This window comes from Lethenteron reissneri, chromosome 60, assembly GCF_015708825.2.
Source record: "Lethenteron reissneri isolate LAM-NWPU_2019-01 chromosome 60, ASM1570882v1, whole genome shotgun sequence".
In the NCBI taxonomy this organism is placed as follows: domain Eukaryota; kingdom Metazoa; phylum Chordata; class Hyperoartia; order Petromyzontiformes; family Petromyzontidae; genus Lethenteron; species Lethenteron reissneri.
This window is the reverse complement of record NC_083838.1, coordinates 5361428-5376051: the sequence shown is the minus strand read 5'-3', so window position 1 is coordinate 5376051 and position 14624 is coordinate 5361428. Positions and strand designations below refer to the sequence as shown.

Genomic DNA, 14624 nt, shown 5'->3' with positions numbered 1-14624 from the left:
GATCCCCCCCCTCCCCCTTATAGCCTGAACAGACTGTTAGGGCAAGTGCCGTTAGCGAGCACCTACGAAGGCCGGGACCACCCATGAGGGGGTGAGATGTGGCCAGGAATATGTCCGGCTGCCTTTGTCTCCCAAGTAGAGATCTTTCACACGCTATACCAGCTACTCATTTGAGGCTGATTCGACCGAGGGGAGGCCGAAGATAATCGTCACTGATGTTGGCCGTGAGTGGGTTCGTAGCGCAGAGCACTACCCGCTACACTACAGCGACATAAAAAAAGACAAAGACAAAATACAAAGATCCCCGTGTAGCCTTAACAGACTGTTGGGGCAAATGCTGTTAGCGAGCACCTATGAAGGGCAGCATGGCACGTGATGGGGTGGGTGGCTCGCACCACGCCCGGCCGCCTTTGTCTTCCTAGTGGAAATATTTACACACTGCACCAGGTACTCGTTTGAGGCTGATTTGACCGAGGGGAGGCCCAGGTACTGATTCAGATAATCGTCACCGATGTTGGCTGTGAGCGGGAATTGAACTCAGGTCGCCAGGTTCGTAGTGCAGAGCACTACCACTACAGCGACAAAGACATGCGCACACACACACAACGCACGGCTCTAGAAGGTCGGTGCACGAGGGGCACCATCCACTCTGCATGACTCATACGACCAAATTAGTCTTCGTGACTACAGGTGTAGATTACAAACAGCGATTACAGGTGTGCATTACAACAGGGGATTACTGGTAGAAGTGACAGGGAGAGACTCAATCTGGTAATTACAGGTTACGTGAAAGATATCGCTGCACCGAGTAACGGCACGAGAGAGAGTCCATGTGTCTGTGAGTTCGCGTGTTTACACATCTGTGAGTGAGCGAGTTCACACATCTGTGAGCGAGTGAGCGAGTTCACATATCTGTGAGCGAGTGAGTCTGCGCGTCTGTGAGTGGGCGTGTCTGTGAGTGGGCGTGTCTGTGAGTCGGCGTGTCTGTGAGTCGGCGTGTCTGTGAGTTGGCGTGTCTGTGAGTCGGCGTGTCTGTGAGCGAGTGAGACTGCGCGTCTGCGAGTCGGCGTGTCTAGAAGTGAGCGAGACTGCATGTCTGTGAGCGAGCGAGCCAGCGTGTTCTGCGATGGCCCTCACCCTGTGCGAGGCGAGGCTCGGGTCCTGCGCCAGCAGCTGCCTCAGCGTGTCGGCGCACCCCACGGCTGCCCCCCGCATCCACTTCCTCTCCAGCGGCTCCAGCTGCATGTGCACAAACAGGGACTGAGGTCACGGGTCCGGGGGCGGGGAGTGGGTGGGGAGGGTCGCCAGGAGGGTGTCGTGCGGCCGGGGTCATCGCCGGAGGTTCGAACGATTACAGGGCCGGGAATTGGCGGCCGAAGGTCAAGGAAGAAGGAGAGAAGTCGGCGGAAGGGCGTCGGGAACGGAGTCGAAGCGGCGTTGGCGGGCGCGGTGAGAGCGCACGTGGCCGAGGCCGGGTGTGAGACAGACAGACAAACAGCACAAGGGGGCAGGAGGAAAGGAAGAAGAAAGGCAGAAATGAGACAAGTGTGCGAGAGCGACATTTGAACGTTCATCTGCGCGGCCTGCAGCGCGAGCGGCAGACAGAGCATTGTGTCTGGCACGGCGAGGCCAACCTGGACCGCGAACCCTCCCTGTGACCTCCGTTAGAACCTGACGCGTTAAAAACTATCACCGGGGAAGGGAGGGGAGGGTCGTGATTCGGTCCGAGGATCCGTCGTCGTTTTACTTTGATCGCATTTGCGTCCTGCTCGTTGCGTGTCTCGGGCCCTGTGGTTCCCGTTCCGTGTGCGCGGTTACGTTCTCTCGGTGAGCCGAGCGGTGACGCTGATTTTCACACGATTTGCATAGATCGTGAACGATCCACCGTTTCCGGCGCGCGCACCGTGTGCGTGAGCAGGAATAGATTTGGCTCGACGCATCGCGCCGCGGCCTAGAAGGCCGACGCTGCGAGAGCGTTTCATCTCGGTTTGTTTGGGTGGTGGCGCCGACGTAACGCTCGGGGGCGACGTTCCCTGCGTGGAGCTTGTTCGATCTCCCCTTGTTCTGCTTCTCCGGTTGCCTCCCCCATAGCTAAAAACAACCCCACACACCGCGTAACTGATATCGCCCAAAACAACATTCCCCGATGCTAAAACAAGAAGAAAAAAAAGCGACCTGCAAATTACTCAATTAGGGTTCGCGCGTGGCAACATCGCAGCCCAACCGCGAACAAAACTCGGCAAGGGTCTTAATAGAATAATCATGAGGCTCAGTGCGGCTTTTCTTGGGCGAAAGCTTGATCGTAATAATAAAACAAGAATCCAGCCTCACGGACTCATTCACGCGGCGGGTGAGTTGGGGGGGGGGGCGGGGCGGTGGTGGGTGGGCGGCATAGTTTGCGAGCGAGCTGGCGGAGCGGGGACGGGAGAGAGAGGCTTTCATGTGGCGGGCGACGCGCGGGGCCACGAGTCCTCGGACCAAACATTCCACCTCAAGGTCACAGGAGGGGGCACGGGCTGCCCCCCGCTTGGGGGGCCGCCCTCCCCACTCCCTCCATGCTCGCCTCTGGAACGATCGCAACGCGGCGGTGGAAAACGAGAAACGTGGAGCGGGCGGGCGCTCTGATATCCGCTACCCAGGGCTGGGCCAATTACGGAGGAGGAGGAGGCAACGGAGGGAGGCCCGGCATGGACAGCAACGCGAGAACGCCACGGGGCGGGGGACGCCTTCAAAGCGACGGGGCGCCGGGTCGCACGGCGCTTGTCAGGATCCGCTTCGCCCCCACGCCCCACGGCGAGAGCGGCGGCAGTTTGGGGGGTGTGGGGGAGGAGGGGGGTGGGTGGGGGGAGATGGGCAGCGATGCGGCCGCGTGGTTCGGCGGTTGAGTGAGCGAGCGAGCGATCAAACGGAAGGTCGCGGTGCCTTCAAATCCTGACTGGTGGGGTTGAAGTGGTGAAGTCAACAGTGGTGCTATGGATAGACCTGCTCCCCACCATAGGAATATGGAATTGTATGCCACTGGCTCTGCAGGGCTGTGAACAGGAGATGAGCACCAATGGTTCAATGCTCATCATTGCTTGGCGTTCCGGACCACGTCGTTCCGGCGTCGCGTCGATCTTTAAACACCGACACGTGTGCTCTGCAACTGTTGTGACTCAAGTCTCCCTCTCGACACGGACATGGTTCATCCCAGCGCGTCGCTCTTGACCCCAAATGGTGACCCCAAATAGTGATGATCAAATCCCATGGACGCGGGACCGATTGGTACAGCGGGACCCGCGGCGTCTCACGTGGCCCGGCGCAAGCCTTCCCGTCAACCGCGGAGGTACTGGGCTCACGAGCCGTCAGCTCGGGACCACCCCCCCCCGCCGACCCACCAAACGCCACGTCCCCTCCCCCGAGCCCTCACGAGGAGGCCGACGAAACCAGACGCCCGGTGGAGTCGTTCATCACCCGACCGAGCCGAACTCTGTTTTGAGTTTGTGTTTTGGATGCCAGGCACCGAACGGTTCACCGTCGTTGCCCGCTGCAAGCCCCTCGCGAGCCCGGGGGGGGGGGGGGGGGAGCAGGGAGGGAGGGAGGAATCAATCGTCGGGGCAGCTTGCCGGGTCCTCGCGTGGTCAGTGAGAAATCGCCGCTTCGGCAGTGCGTCTCTGACATCGTGGGCGCTTAAGATACGGGCCCATCCGTTGGTGCCGTCAGCGTCGCCCGCGCTCGCGTGCGCCCCTCCGCCCGCTCGCCCAGGACGGCCGCCCCCGTTCTCCCGTCAGCCTGGTGCGAACCGAGCCTCTCGCCCAGCTCACGGTGAATGAGTTGCCCTCCAGCCACCAGCGGCTAGGCAATCGGTCTGCCTGTAACAACCGCAGCGCGTGTGCACACGTGCTGTGTGGGGAGCGGTCAGCGCGCTGCGCTACGACATCCCCGAGTTTGATTCCCGCTCACGGCCGACACCGGTGACGATTATCTGAACCAGTCCTGAGCCTCCCCTAGGTCGACTAAGCCTCAACAGAGTCCCTGGTGCGGCGAGTAAACGTCGCCACTTGACCCTACAGTCTATGTAGGCGACGGAGAGGGATCGTCGGCTTTGCGGGTGTCTGTGCGCGCGTGTGTAGAGGCGAGCGCTGGGCCCTCGAGTGGCGTGAGATGGGAGTGAGGCGGCAGTGAGAGGGGGAGTCGGCATGGGGCGGGACCCGAGTGGGAGCTGGCGCTCGGTTCTCACCGTCACGGACGACGCGGTGATGCTCCCCATATCCTCTTGCTCCGTCTCGGCCTGAAATGCACGCGTGGGGGGCGGGGTCAGAGGTCACCGCGAGTCTGGCTCGAGTACGATGACACACGCGACGCGCGTGCGGACAAAACGACAACGCGGAGTTCGGCCACCCCAATGCAGGACCCTCGCAACGAGAGGCTCAACGATGCTTTGTCGGATAAGCAAAGGGTGCGGATCATAATTACGTTAATTCTAGGCACCTCGATTTAAAGCTTTCGTGACTGCAGGGATTCATATTCTTGGTTCTTTCGGTAAAGTCACGTAGAAGGGAAGTAATAAAATAATAAAAATAAAACATAATAAAATAATTATATTTAAAGCTTTCGTGACTGCAGGGATTAATCCTCTTGGTTCTTTCGGTAAAGTCACGTAGCAGGGAAATAATAAAATAATAAAAATAAAACATAATAAAATCATTCTCACGACGTTTCGGCCACAACGCAAACGCAAGCGTTGTGGCCGAAACGTCGTGAGAATTATTTTATGTTTAATTTTTATTATTTCATTATTTCCATTCTACGTGACTTTACCGAAAGAACCAAGAAGATCTAGGCACCTCGTTCGCTGACGCCACACCACTCGGCTGTGGCCACCGACACGTTTGGCGTGGGGCACGGGGTTGGGGGGGGGGAAGGCACAGCCTCCGAGGACTCAGCAGAGCCCGGCCAATTCCGTGCCGCGGAGCGGTGCGTCTCGGCCGCGCTATCTCAGCCGCCGCCGCCGGAGATAATGGGCAGAGATAAAAAAGAAAAGCGGCGGCGCTAAGCCCCGCGCAGAATCTCTCTCGTCGGGTTTCTCGGGAGCAATTTCCGGAGCGAGCGAGGCCAGCGTCGGCGTCGGCATCAGCGCCGAGGGTCGTGCCGAGCGAGCGAGCGAGCGAGCGCTGCATCGCGTCTCGCGCGCCAGGCTGCCACCGCCGCCGCCGGTGACATCGACAGCGCCCGGGTTTTATCTGGCGAGCGCCGTCGCTCCCCTCCCACGCCGTTTGTCTGCACCCAGTTTGTCTTCATTTGTCGCGTTATCTAACGAGCGGGGAACGCGGCGGGCCCCCGCTGTCTGATAATCGTTACGCGTGAGCAGCACCAGCGGCGGTAGCAGCGATCGCTCGCCACGGGTCGTGGTCCCGACGTTATTTACGACGACGCGGGGGGGAGGGGGGGGGGCACGTGGAGACACGGGGAGGAAGGGGGAGGGGGGGTGGGGGCACTGCGCACTGGTGGGCGCTGCCAACGCGTCAGAACACCTTTAGAACCTTCGCTCCCTGGGCTTGCTGGAGAAACCAGAGGCCGCCACCGTGTGGGCCATGATTTGGGTCCAGATGTCAATTGCTGACCCGCCCGTACTGGACGTTTGTGAAAACAAGCTCTGTACCTCGCCGGATTCCTCCAGTCTAGATAAAGATTCTGATTCTGAATGGATCCCTGTGGCGTGAGCTGGGCTGTGATGGACGCGCGGTGCGAGAGGAACCGCACACGTGTGTGTCTGAGCAAGTGAGTGGGTGGGTGAGCGACGGATCGAGCGAGTGGGCGAGTGAGTGAATGGCCAAACGTGCGAGCGAAGTGAATGAGACACCGAGTGACCGATCGAGTGAGTGATGGAAAGAGTGAGCGAGCAAGTGAATGAGTGCGTGAGAGAATAAGTGAATGAACGAGAGAGCAAATGAGTAAATAACTGCGTAAGAGTGAGCGGGCAAGCGATTTAATTACTGAGCGAGTGGGTGAATGAGGGAGTGAATGTATGAGCGAGCGAGCGAGCGAGCGAGCCATAGAGTGAGAGTGAGTGAGCGAACGAACGCGAGCACTCACCCGAGAGCACATGGACTGGAGCTGCTCACTCTGCTCAGAGATCGTCTCGCTGCTCGCAGACACCGGCTCATGCCCCCCAATGGGGGGGCCCCGTGCATCCTCCCCGCCCCCATCCTCCACCCTGCCACCCTCGGATGACGACGACAACGAGGCCTCGGGGTCAGCGCCACGAGACTCAGCCGGAGCCTCCTGCTCACACTGCAACACGAACCCCAATAACGCACACCGCACACGCCGCATGGTTAGCAAACACCGCAGCATCAACCACGACACCCACACCGCCGTGCACTGCAACCGTTGCTCTACTGGGAAACCCCAAATCCATTCACCGAACGATTTCAACTCCCACACGTTCAATGACACCACCGCATCTGTGCGGCCTCGACAAGAAACGGTGTAAACCAGGTGACGCTTAGACAGTGGACAGAGAAGCCAAAGAGGGCAGAGTGACCCGTAACTCTCCGCCATTGCTCCTCAAAACGTCACCTATCTGGTGGAGACTTTTTCTTTCTCAGGCCGCAGTGTTACCACCGGCGCGGGAGCGTGCGTAGGGGTTGTTCTGTTGTCATTGCCTGTGCTTTGTGCACCGCTGCCAACTCAACAGCAGCAGCGGCTTCAGATGATGAATCTTCTTCAATCAGACCAATTAGAGGGAGAGCACGGATCCGGGGTTTCGTGGGGGGGGGGGGGGGGGGGCGACCTGCAGGCGACACCGCTAGTGACGGATTACGCCGGTGAGAGAGAAACAGCTCCAGCAGTGGGGGGTAGGGAACAGAAGGGGGGCAAGTGGGGGGGGGGAGGAGGGGGGCCACATATCGAGCCGGGGTAATTTAATTTAGGGAGCGGACGTCGTCGCGCGGATTACGGACGACGTGCGGACGGACGAACCGATCCCACTCGTTCGTCCACGCCGTTCCCAACCAGGCGGGGGGGGGGGGGGGGGGGGGGGGCGGCTCGCGATAATTAACGCTCGCGCAGTACGGTACAACAAGCGACGTCAATTTATATAGTGGCAGGCAGTGACGGTGCGTGCAGTGGTAATGCTTGTGTGGCCTCACGGGGAGAAGGGATGCTGCGTTCGGGGGGGGGGGGGTGAGGGGGCTTTTCTGCGTGTTGGGAGTGTGTGCGTTCTCCCTCCTGTTCTGCCAGAGTGTGAGTGCGTGATTGAGAGTGTGAGTGCGTGAGAGAGAGTGTGTGGCGTGTGTTCGTTCCCCTCCTGTTCTGCCAAAGTGTGAGTGCGTGATTGAGAGTGTGAGTGCGTGAGAGAGAGTGTGTGGCGTGTGTACGTTCCCCTCCTGTTCTGCCAAAGTGTGAGTGCGTGATTGAGAGTGTGAGTGCGTGAGAGAGAGTGTGTGGCGTGTGTACGTTCCCCTCCTGTTCTGCCAGAGTGTGAGTGCGTGATTGAGAGTGTGAGTGCGTGAGAGAGAGTGTGGCGTGTGTATGCTCCCCTCCTGTTCTGCCAGAGTGTGAGTGCGTGATTGAAAGGGTGAGTGCGTGAGAGAGTGTGTGGCGCGTGTATGCTCCCCTCCTGTTCTGCCAGAGTGTGAGTGCGTGATTGAGAGTGTGAGTGCGTGAGAGAGTGTGTGGCGTGTGTACGCTCCCCTCCTGTTCTGCCAGAGTGTGAGTGCGTGATTGAGAGGGTGAGTGCGTGAGAGAGTGTGTGTGGCGTGTGTACGTTCCCCTCCTGTTCTGCCAGAGTGTGAGTGCGTGATTGAGAGGGTGAGTGCGTGAGAGAGTGTGTGTGGAGCGTGTGTGTTCTCCTCCTGTTCTGACAGAGTGTGAGTGCGTGATTGAGAGAGTGAGTGCGTGAGAGAGTGTGTGGTGCGTGTACGTTCCCCTCCTGTTCTGCCAGAGTGTGAGTGCGTGATTGAGAGGGTGAGTGCGTGAGAGAGAGTGTGTGGCGCGTGACTGCTCCCCTCCTGTTCTGCACGGGTGTCCTCTGGTGTTCTCTGGTTGTCTCCCGTAGCAAGCACCCTGAGAACGATTGTTTAAGGGCGCTTTATAAACTTGAATTATTATTGGCCAAAAACTTCCCAATGCTGAAAAATGTAATGCAAATTAGTCAATTGAGGTGACACATTGCCACATTTCCCTCCCCTTTACTCAGGACATTTAGAAGGACCCTCTTGAAAAAAGAGTCTTGAGGCTCATTGAGACTTTCCGAGGTAAACACGCTCCGTAAGATAAACACATTCCTGCGGAGGGAGCTGGTAGGAACGTTGGGTTGCTCGGTCAATGGCCAGGGTCAACGGCGGCGTGGTGAATTCCGCAAATATGCCCGACTGTGAGGGCGGGTACAAGCCGGCGTGAGTAGGTTAAACGTTGAGTTTTATAAGGGCACCACGGGGTGACCAGCCCCTCCCCACCCAGCCCCACCCCTCCCACCCTCCCCAACAAGCCCCTCCCCACCCAGCCCAGCCCCTCCCAGCCCAGCCCCTCCCCACCCAACCCCTCCCCACCCTCCCCACCCAGCCCCTCCCTCCCCACCCAGCCCCTCTCTGCACGACGGACGGACGGACACAATAATCCCCTGTGGGCTGGTGGAACCAGTGGGTTCCTACCAGTATAACAATATAGCATCTAGCTTATGGTCGCCGCAACGTGGGAACACCACATCATGGTGTTCCCACACACACATGATCCACGGTAATAGTATCGTAATAGTATCGTCCTATCTGCAGAACATCGTCGCATCTTTAATATTTTATTTCCAGACAGAACAAAATAGTTACTACTTCAGCCCACCGGTGTGTTGAAGTAGTGAACTATTTGGCGTTTTGTTTACGGGACAAATCCCTTTCTGATTGGCCGTGTCGGGTGGTGGAGGGTTTCAACACGACATTTATACTGCACGCGATCTAACCCAAAACCATCTATCATGAATAATATTGGTCGCGAAAGCCTACGTTTCTTTCTATCTACGTGTTAAATTGATCTCTCAATTAATAAACAAAGGAATTAAATTCGTTATTGATTTTTGCATGAGGCCACCACGTGATAATCTGGCTAAGCCCATGTCGTTAAAGAACCCTCCACCATATTCTTAGTTTTTTCGGTAAAGTCACGTAGGTAAAAAATTATAATTAATAAAAGTAAAATTAAAATAAAATAAAAATCACGACGTTTATTTTATTTTTATTTTACTTTTATTAACTTAAATTTTAATTTTTTACCTACGTGACTTTACCGAAAAAACTAAGAATATGAATCCTTGCAGTCACGAAAGCTTCAAATCTAGAATTAAAACCCTCCACCACCCGACACGCCAATTCGTATCGGTTCAGCTCAGTCGGCGGCGAGTCGACTAGCCATTCTCACACCAGAAATTAAGCATTAGACACGTGACGTTTCGCTTGGGACTGCGTCAAGCATCATCAGAACACGATCCAGGAAGTGTTTCGGCAACCGGCACGCCATCCAGTATGCCTCTCGCGATGGCTGCAGTGGCCATTACCAGCGACTGGCGAAAAAAAACGAGTTTGGAATTAAGCCCTCATCGGGTTTAAAGGCTGCCGGCATATGGCTCTCTCTTCCTCCTGCTCCCAACGCTGCACCCACTCTGCTCCCACGCTGCTACCGCTTTCCGCCCACCCGGCTACCCGTGCGGAGGTAATGACTTCAAACCCCGGCGCGCACCGAGTGGCACGCGCGGAAAGGGAGGCTCAAAATGAAGCTGCGCGAGGAGTTAACCCCGTGGCGACTGCCCCGCCTTCACCTAGCCTGGCACCAGCTGCCGCACGGCGTATATTGTCACGGCGATCCAAAGAGGCTCTCCGCACATGGAGAGAAACGTCGGAAATGAAATTTTAAGGTCGCTGGTAGAACCGGCCTGGGTGGCAGCGGGTCACAAGCATCCACAACTATCGCGAGAGGTGTACTGGACGTGGTATGGCGGGTGGAAATATATTTTTTTATCTTGGCCGCGAGTCAGAATTCCGAGCTTCATGACGAACGGGGGCAGCACGGAGGTTGGCACGGGGGGGGCGGCCGGACGAGCGAAGGGTTAAGCGTCTGCCGGGACAGGAGGCCCTGCGCGCTAACCGCCGCGGGATGAGTGACATTTAAATGTTGACAACCCTTAACCGCTTCCCGTGCCGTCGCCCCAGCAGCCACAGCAGTTGTGTTTCCTCTCGCCGCGCCAAAAAGAAAGATGAACGGGAATTTTATATATATTTTTTAAACAAGCCACACGCTTCTGAAATCCGCGAGGGCGGCCGTGCCATGACGGAGGAGCTCAAGGCACCGAACAAGAAGGGGGGGTGGGGGGGGGGGAGCACGGGGGGTGTCGGGGCAGCGTGACCCTGCCGCCAGCGGCGGGGGCACCACGCACAAAGGGTTAAGAACACTTCACCGCGCCACTTCTTCCCCAGTCAATCTCTTTTCCCCACCCACCCGCCGCCCACCCCCACCTGCCCACCCCCAACCCGCCCCCCTCTTTTTCTCATATATTTAAAAGCCCAGAAGCGTTTGATTTCAATCGGGGGAATCCTTGGGGGAGGGGGTGGGAGTGGGGGGGAGACAGAGATGACAATTTAGCGGGAGCATAAATATTAATGCGGAAGTGGCGGAGCGAGAGGGCGAGAAACGCCAGCTCGACGTGACAGCCGCGACTCTCGCCCCGTGAAGCTCGCCAGCTTGGGCTGGTGACAAATGCTAATATCGCGCCCCTCCGGCCGCCCCTCCGCCACTCCACCACCCGCCCCCTCCACCCCCGCCCGCACCGCCACCACCGCAATAAAAATACAATTGCTCCCAAATAATAAAAATATAAATAAATCGCGGGGGACGCCCGTTTAACCCCGTCGACGATGTCCCGCGCCTCCGCCAGAGGTCGCAACCGGGTACCCGATACCCATACCCTACCCGATACCCGGCTACCCGTACCCGGCCGGGTACGGGTACGGGTACCCATTTGCGACCCTGGTGCGGCCGGGTACGGGTAGGCCGTGAGTCACTGGTGAGTAACCGTTTGTCACTCATTTCGGGTAGGGTACGGGTAGGGAACGGGTACTCGTACCCGGCCGGGTACGGGTACCCATTTGCGACCCTAGCACGGCCGGGTACGGGTAAGGAATCAAAACCCGTTTGCGACCTCTGGCCTCAGCTCTCCTGCCAGAGGCCACCGCTTCATTCGGAGGTAACAGGCGCAGCCCCTGCAACAGCTTGCCGGCTCAAGGCAGAAAGGGGCCGCCACCAGAGGGAAGCTCTGGAGCAGTGTTCTGAATTGCAAGGCCCGCGGGCCACCGGCGGCCCCTGGTGGCCTTTAGTGAGGCCTCTGACGTGCTGCCCACCCGACAATATGCAAATGTGAAAACAACCCCCCCCCCCCCCCCCCACCGCCGCCATCATCGTGCTGCTGTCAATCCTCAATGGTTTCAGATGTGTGGCGGCCCTCACACTGATCGGTGAAAGTGTCCCTTCCTCTGAAAATGAGAGTCGCCACTCTTCAAGTGGCATTTCTGGCCTACTCTTCTACGCTGGCGAAGGCATCTCGGAAGAGGTGGCGTGAGTACGCGCACACTTTACCCCACCGCACACGACATGCTGAACAACTGACGAAAGGGCCTCCCTGCTAGAGGGGAGTCTGCAGCAGGGTATTTGGCCTACTCTTCCACGCTGGCGAAGGCATCTCGGAAGAGGTAGCGTGAGTACGCACACACTTTACCCCACCGCACACGACATGCTGACCAACTGACAGAAGGGCCTCCCTGCTAGAGGTGAATTTGCAGCAGGGTATTTGGTCTACTCTTCCACGCTGGCCAAGTCATCTTGGTCCAGCTTTGCTGGACCCACTTATACTGCTGGTTAGACACAGGTGGCGGGGGGTGATTCGGGAGAGTTCAACAACTTTCTTGATTCCATTTCGATTTAAAGCTTTCGTGACTGCAGGGATTCATCTTCTTGGTTCTTTCGGTAAAGTCACGTAGAAGGGAAATAATAAATATAATTTTATGTTTTATTTTATTATTTTATTATTTCCCTTCTACGTGACTTTATCGAAAGAACCAAGAAGAAGTTCTTGATTCCGTTTCATTTACACTTTTTAAGCTACATTTCAGATATCTTTAACCCAGTGGACAAAGTGTTTTTTCCAGTGATGATATATAATTAACCGCTGGTTGAATTTCATCTTAAACCCGGGGGGCCTCTCTCAAACAAGAGACTTCTTGGTCTTAAAGGGCGGGCTCAAGCCTTGTTTAAAAACGAAGGAAGTCCCCTCGATCACGCAGTCACCCCAGGCAGCCTCACGTCCCTGCAACATGAAACCTCTTGGTAGCCCCAATCAAAGCGGTGTTCTCTTCTTCGTCTTGTTTTAAATAAGAATCGAAGTCATGGTGCACAGTTCGACTCGCCTGACCAAGGCTAGCATGTACGATTGTTGAACTTCTTTAGCACCCTAAGTAGCCAACCGTGCTGCGTGTCCAGGTTTTGTCGAACCCGGACACAACCCGCAAACGAGACGCTCCATCTCTCCGCATCACAACCGTCGCCGCAAGAAACGAAATAAGCAATTAAATAAACAGGCACCGCGCCTCCTTGCCGATAGGGCATCTCGTCGGCTTATCAATTACGTTGCTTTGTGCGCTGCAGGGTTCTGCGTCAAAACTAGAGACCCATATCTCACAGAGAAGGCCCTTGCCTATGAAGATCTGGCAGTTCACCCACAGCGATTAATCAGGCAGGACCTGTGGACAGACACACGGGGGGCTATTCGTGTCCAAGACTCTCACAAACCTTTGTGAAGCTCTCAGGATTCATATTTAGAAAGGAGGACATATCGGTCAAGGAAATGGTCCCAAATAGCCTCCAATGACCCCAACTGTCCCCAACAGTCTCCAAAAGCTCCCAATGGTCCCAAACGGCCCCTAACGGCCCCAAACGGCCCCTAACGGCCCCAAACCGCCCCCAACTGCCTAAACGGCCCCAACGGCCTCAATGGCCCCCAACTGCCCCCAACTGCCTAAACGGTCCTAACAGCCTCAATGGCCCCCAACTGCCCCCAACTGCCTAAACAGCCCCAACGGCCCCAACGGCCCCCAACTGCCCCCAACTGCCCCCAACTGCCTAAACGGTCCTAACGGCCTCAATGGCCCCCAACTGCCCCCAACGGCGCCCAACCACCCCAAACGCTCTAACGGCCCCAACAATGGCAAGAACAGTCTCCAACGTCCCCGGGACCAGAAGAAGGAGATGCGGAGAGCGCTACTGGCGGAGACGTCGTCACGGTGGAACGACTGTTCGGCGCGGCTACCACCGGACCGGCATGGCAACGCACAGCAGCCCCCCGGTACCCGGCCCCGCGCTCGGCACACGAGGGGTTAACAGGATCGGCAGCTCCGTCAAAGACTGATGCACCCCTCAGCTCCAAACAGCTTTAAGAAGAAGAAGCCACAATCCTATTTAATCTTTAAATATCCACAAGGTGTTTGTATTTAAATGTTTTTATATATATATGGAAATGGTAAATTTCTCCACTTATGAAAAGAAGGTTTGAGCCAACTTGAAAGAGACGGGGGTGGGGTGGATGGGGGTGGCGGAGTGAGCAAGGTGGACGGGTGGGTGGGAGGGTGGTAGGAGGGGGCAATTTTGGGCCCTCCCACCCACCCCCATGAGGAGCACGTGGTGGGGGTGGGTGGCGGGGGTTGGCGTTTTGACGGGCCGTCACTCACACGCGTCTCTCAATATCTCACTCCAAATTCATCGTTGTCGTCGTCATCAGCCATTGTCCATCTACTGCTGGATGGAGGTCACCCCATGCCCTCGCAAGTCCTTTACGGTCCCGCGGCGCCACGGAGGGAGGGGGGGGAACGAAACGTCGGACATCGTGCGGATCAACGTGCGCAGCTTCCTGAGAGCAGATCGGAGCGCTGTGCAGCGCGGCTGCTGACGCTTCATGCAGCGGCAGGCAGGAACTGGTTCGGTTTTATTGAACGTTCCGACCGCTCCGGCCGCCTGCACTGCGTGCAGACACGAGCATGGCCTGCCGCTTCTGACGCTGTGATTAATGCGGCCAGAATGCTGCTTGCAGAGCGCCGTGATTAAATGGGAGAGCACACACACACAAGACAAAGATCCCTCCCCATGTAGCCTATTTAAGACAATTAGGGCAAATGCTGTTAGAACTTATGAAGGCCAGCAAGGTACATGAGGGGGTGGGTGGCATACACCACGCCAGGCCATCTTTGTCTTCCCAGTGCTGATATTCACAGAGAGCACCGGTTCAGATATCTGCCACTATTATTGGTCGTGAGCGGGAATTAAATTCTGGTCAATGGGTTCGCAGCGCTGTGCGCTAACCACTGTGCCACCGCTCCCGACACCCACACATCCCCGTATATCTCACACAACCTCCCCCATGCATCAAAGATAAAGATCCACCATATAGCCTTATCAAACTTTTGGACCAAGTGCTCTTAGCGAGTAACAAATATGATGGCACACAAGGGGGTGGGTTGTCAGAAACACGCCCGACCACCTTTGTCTTCCTAGTGGCAATGTTTACACACCACACCAGGTACTCTTATGAGGATGATAAGTTGACTTCAGGG

At 56.8% G+C, this 14624-nt stretch overlaps 1 protein-coding gene across 3 annotated transcripts in view; it reads right to left on the bottom strand.

Moving 5' to 3' along the window:
* LOC133357967 (cilia- and flagella-associated protein 251-like) overlaps positions 1–14624 on the bottom strand; it is a 46216-nt gene that overhangs the window by 9042 nt on the left and 22550 nt on the right. For 2 of the 3 annotated variants that reach the window (XM_061576192.1, XM_061576194.1), the window contains exons 4-6: positions 6076–6273; positions 4220–4270; positions 1138–1260 (exon numbers count right to left, since the gene is read on the bottom strand). In XM_061576192.1, the coding sequence (XP_061432176.1) occupies positions 1138–1260; positions 4220–4270; positions 6076–6273 (372 nt within the window). The remainder of the gene's footprint in view (positions 1–1137; positions 1261–4219; positions 4271–6075; positions 6274–14624) is intronic. The other variant, XM_061576193.1, reaches the window with a different exon arrangement.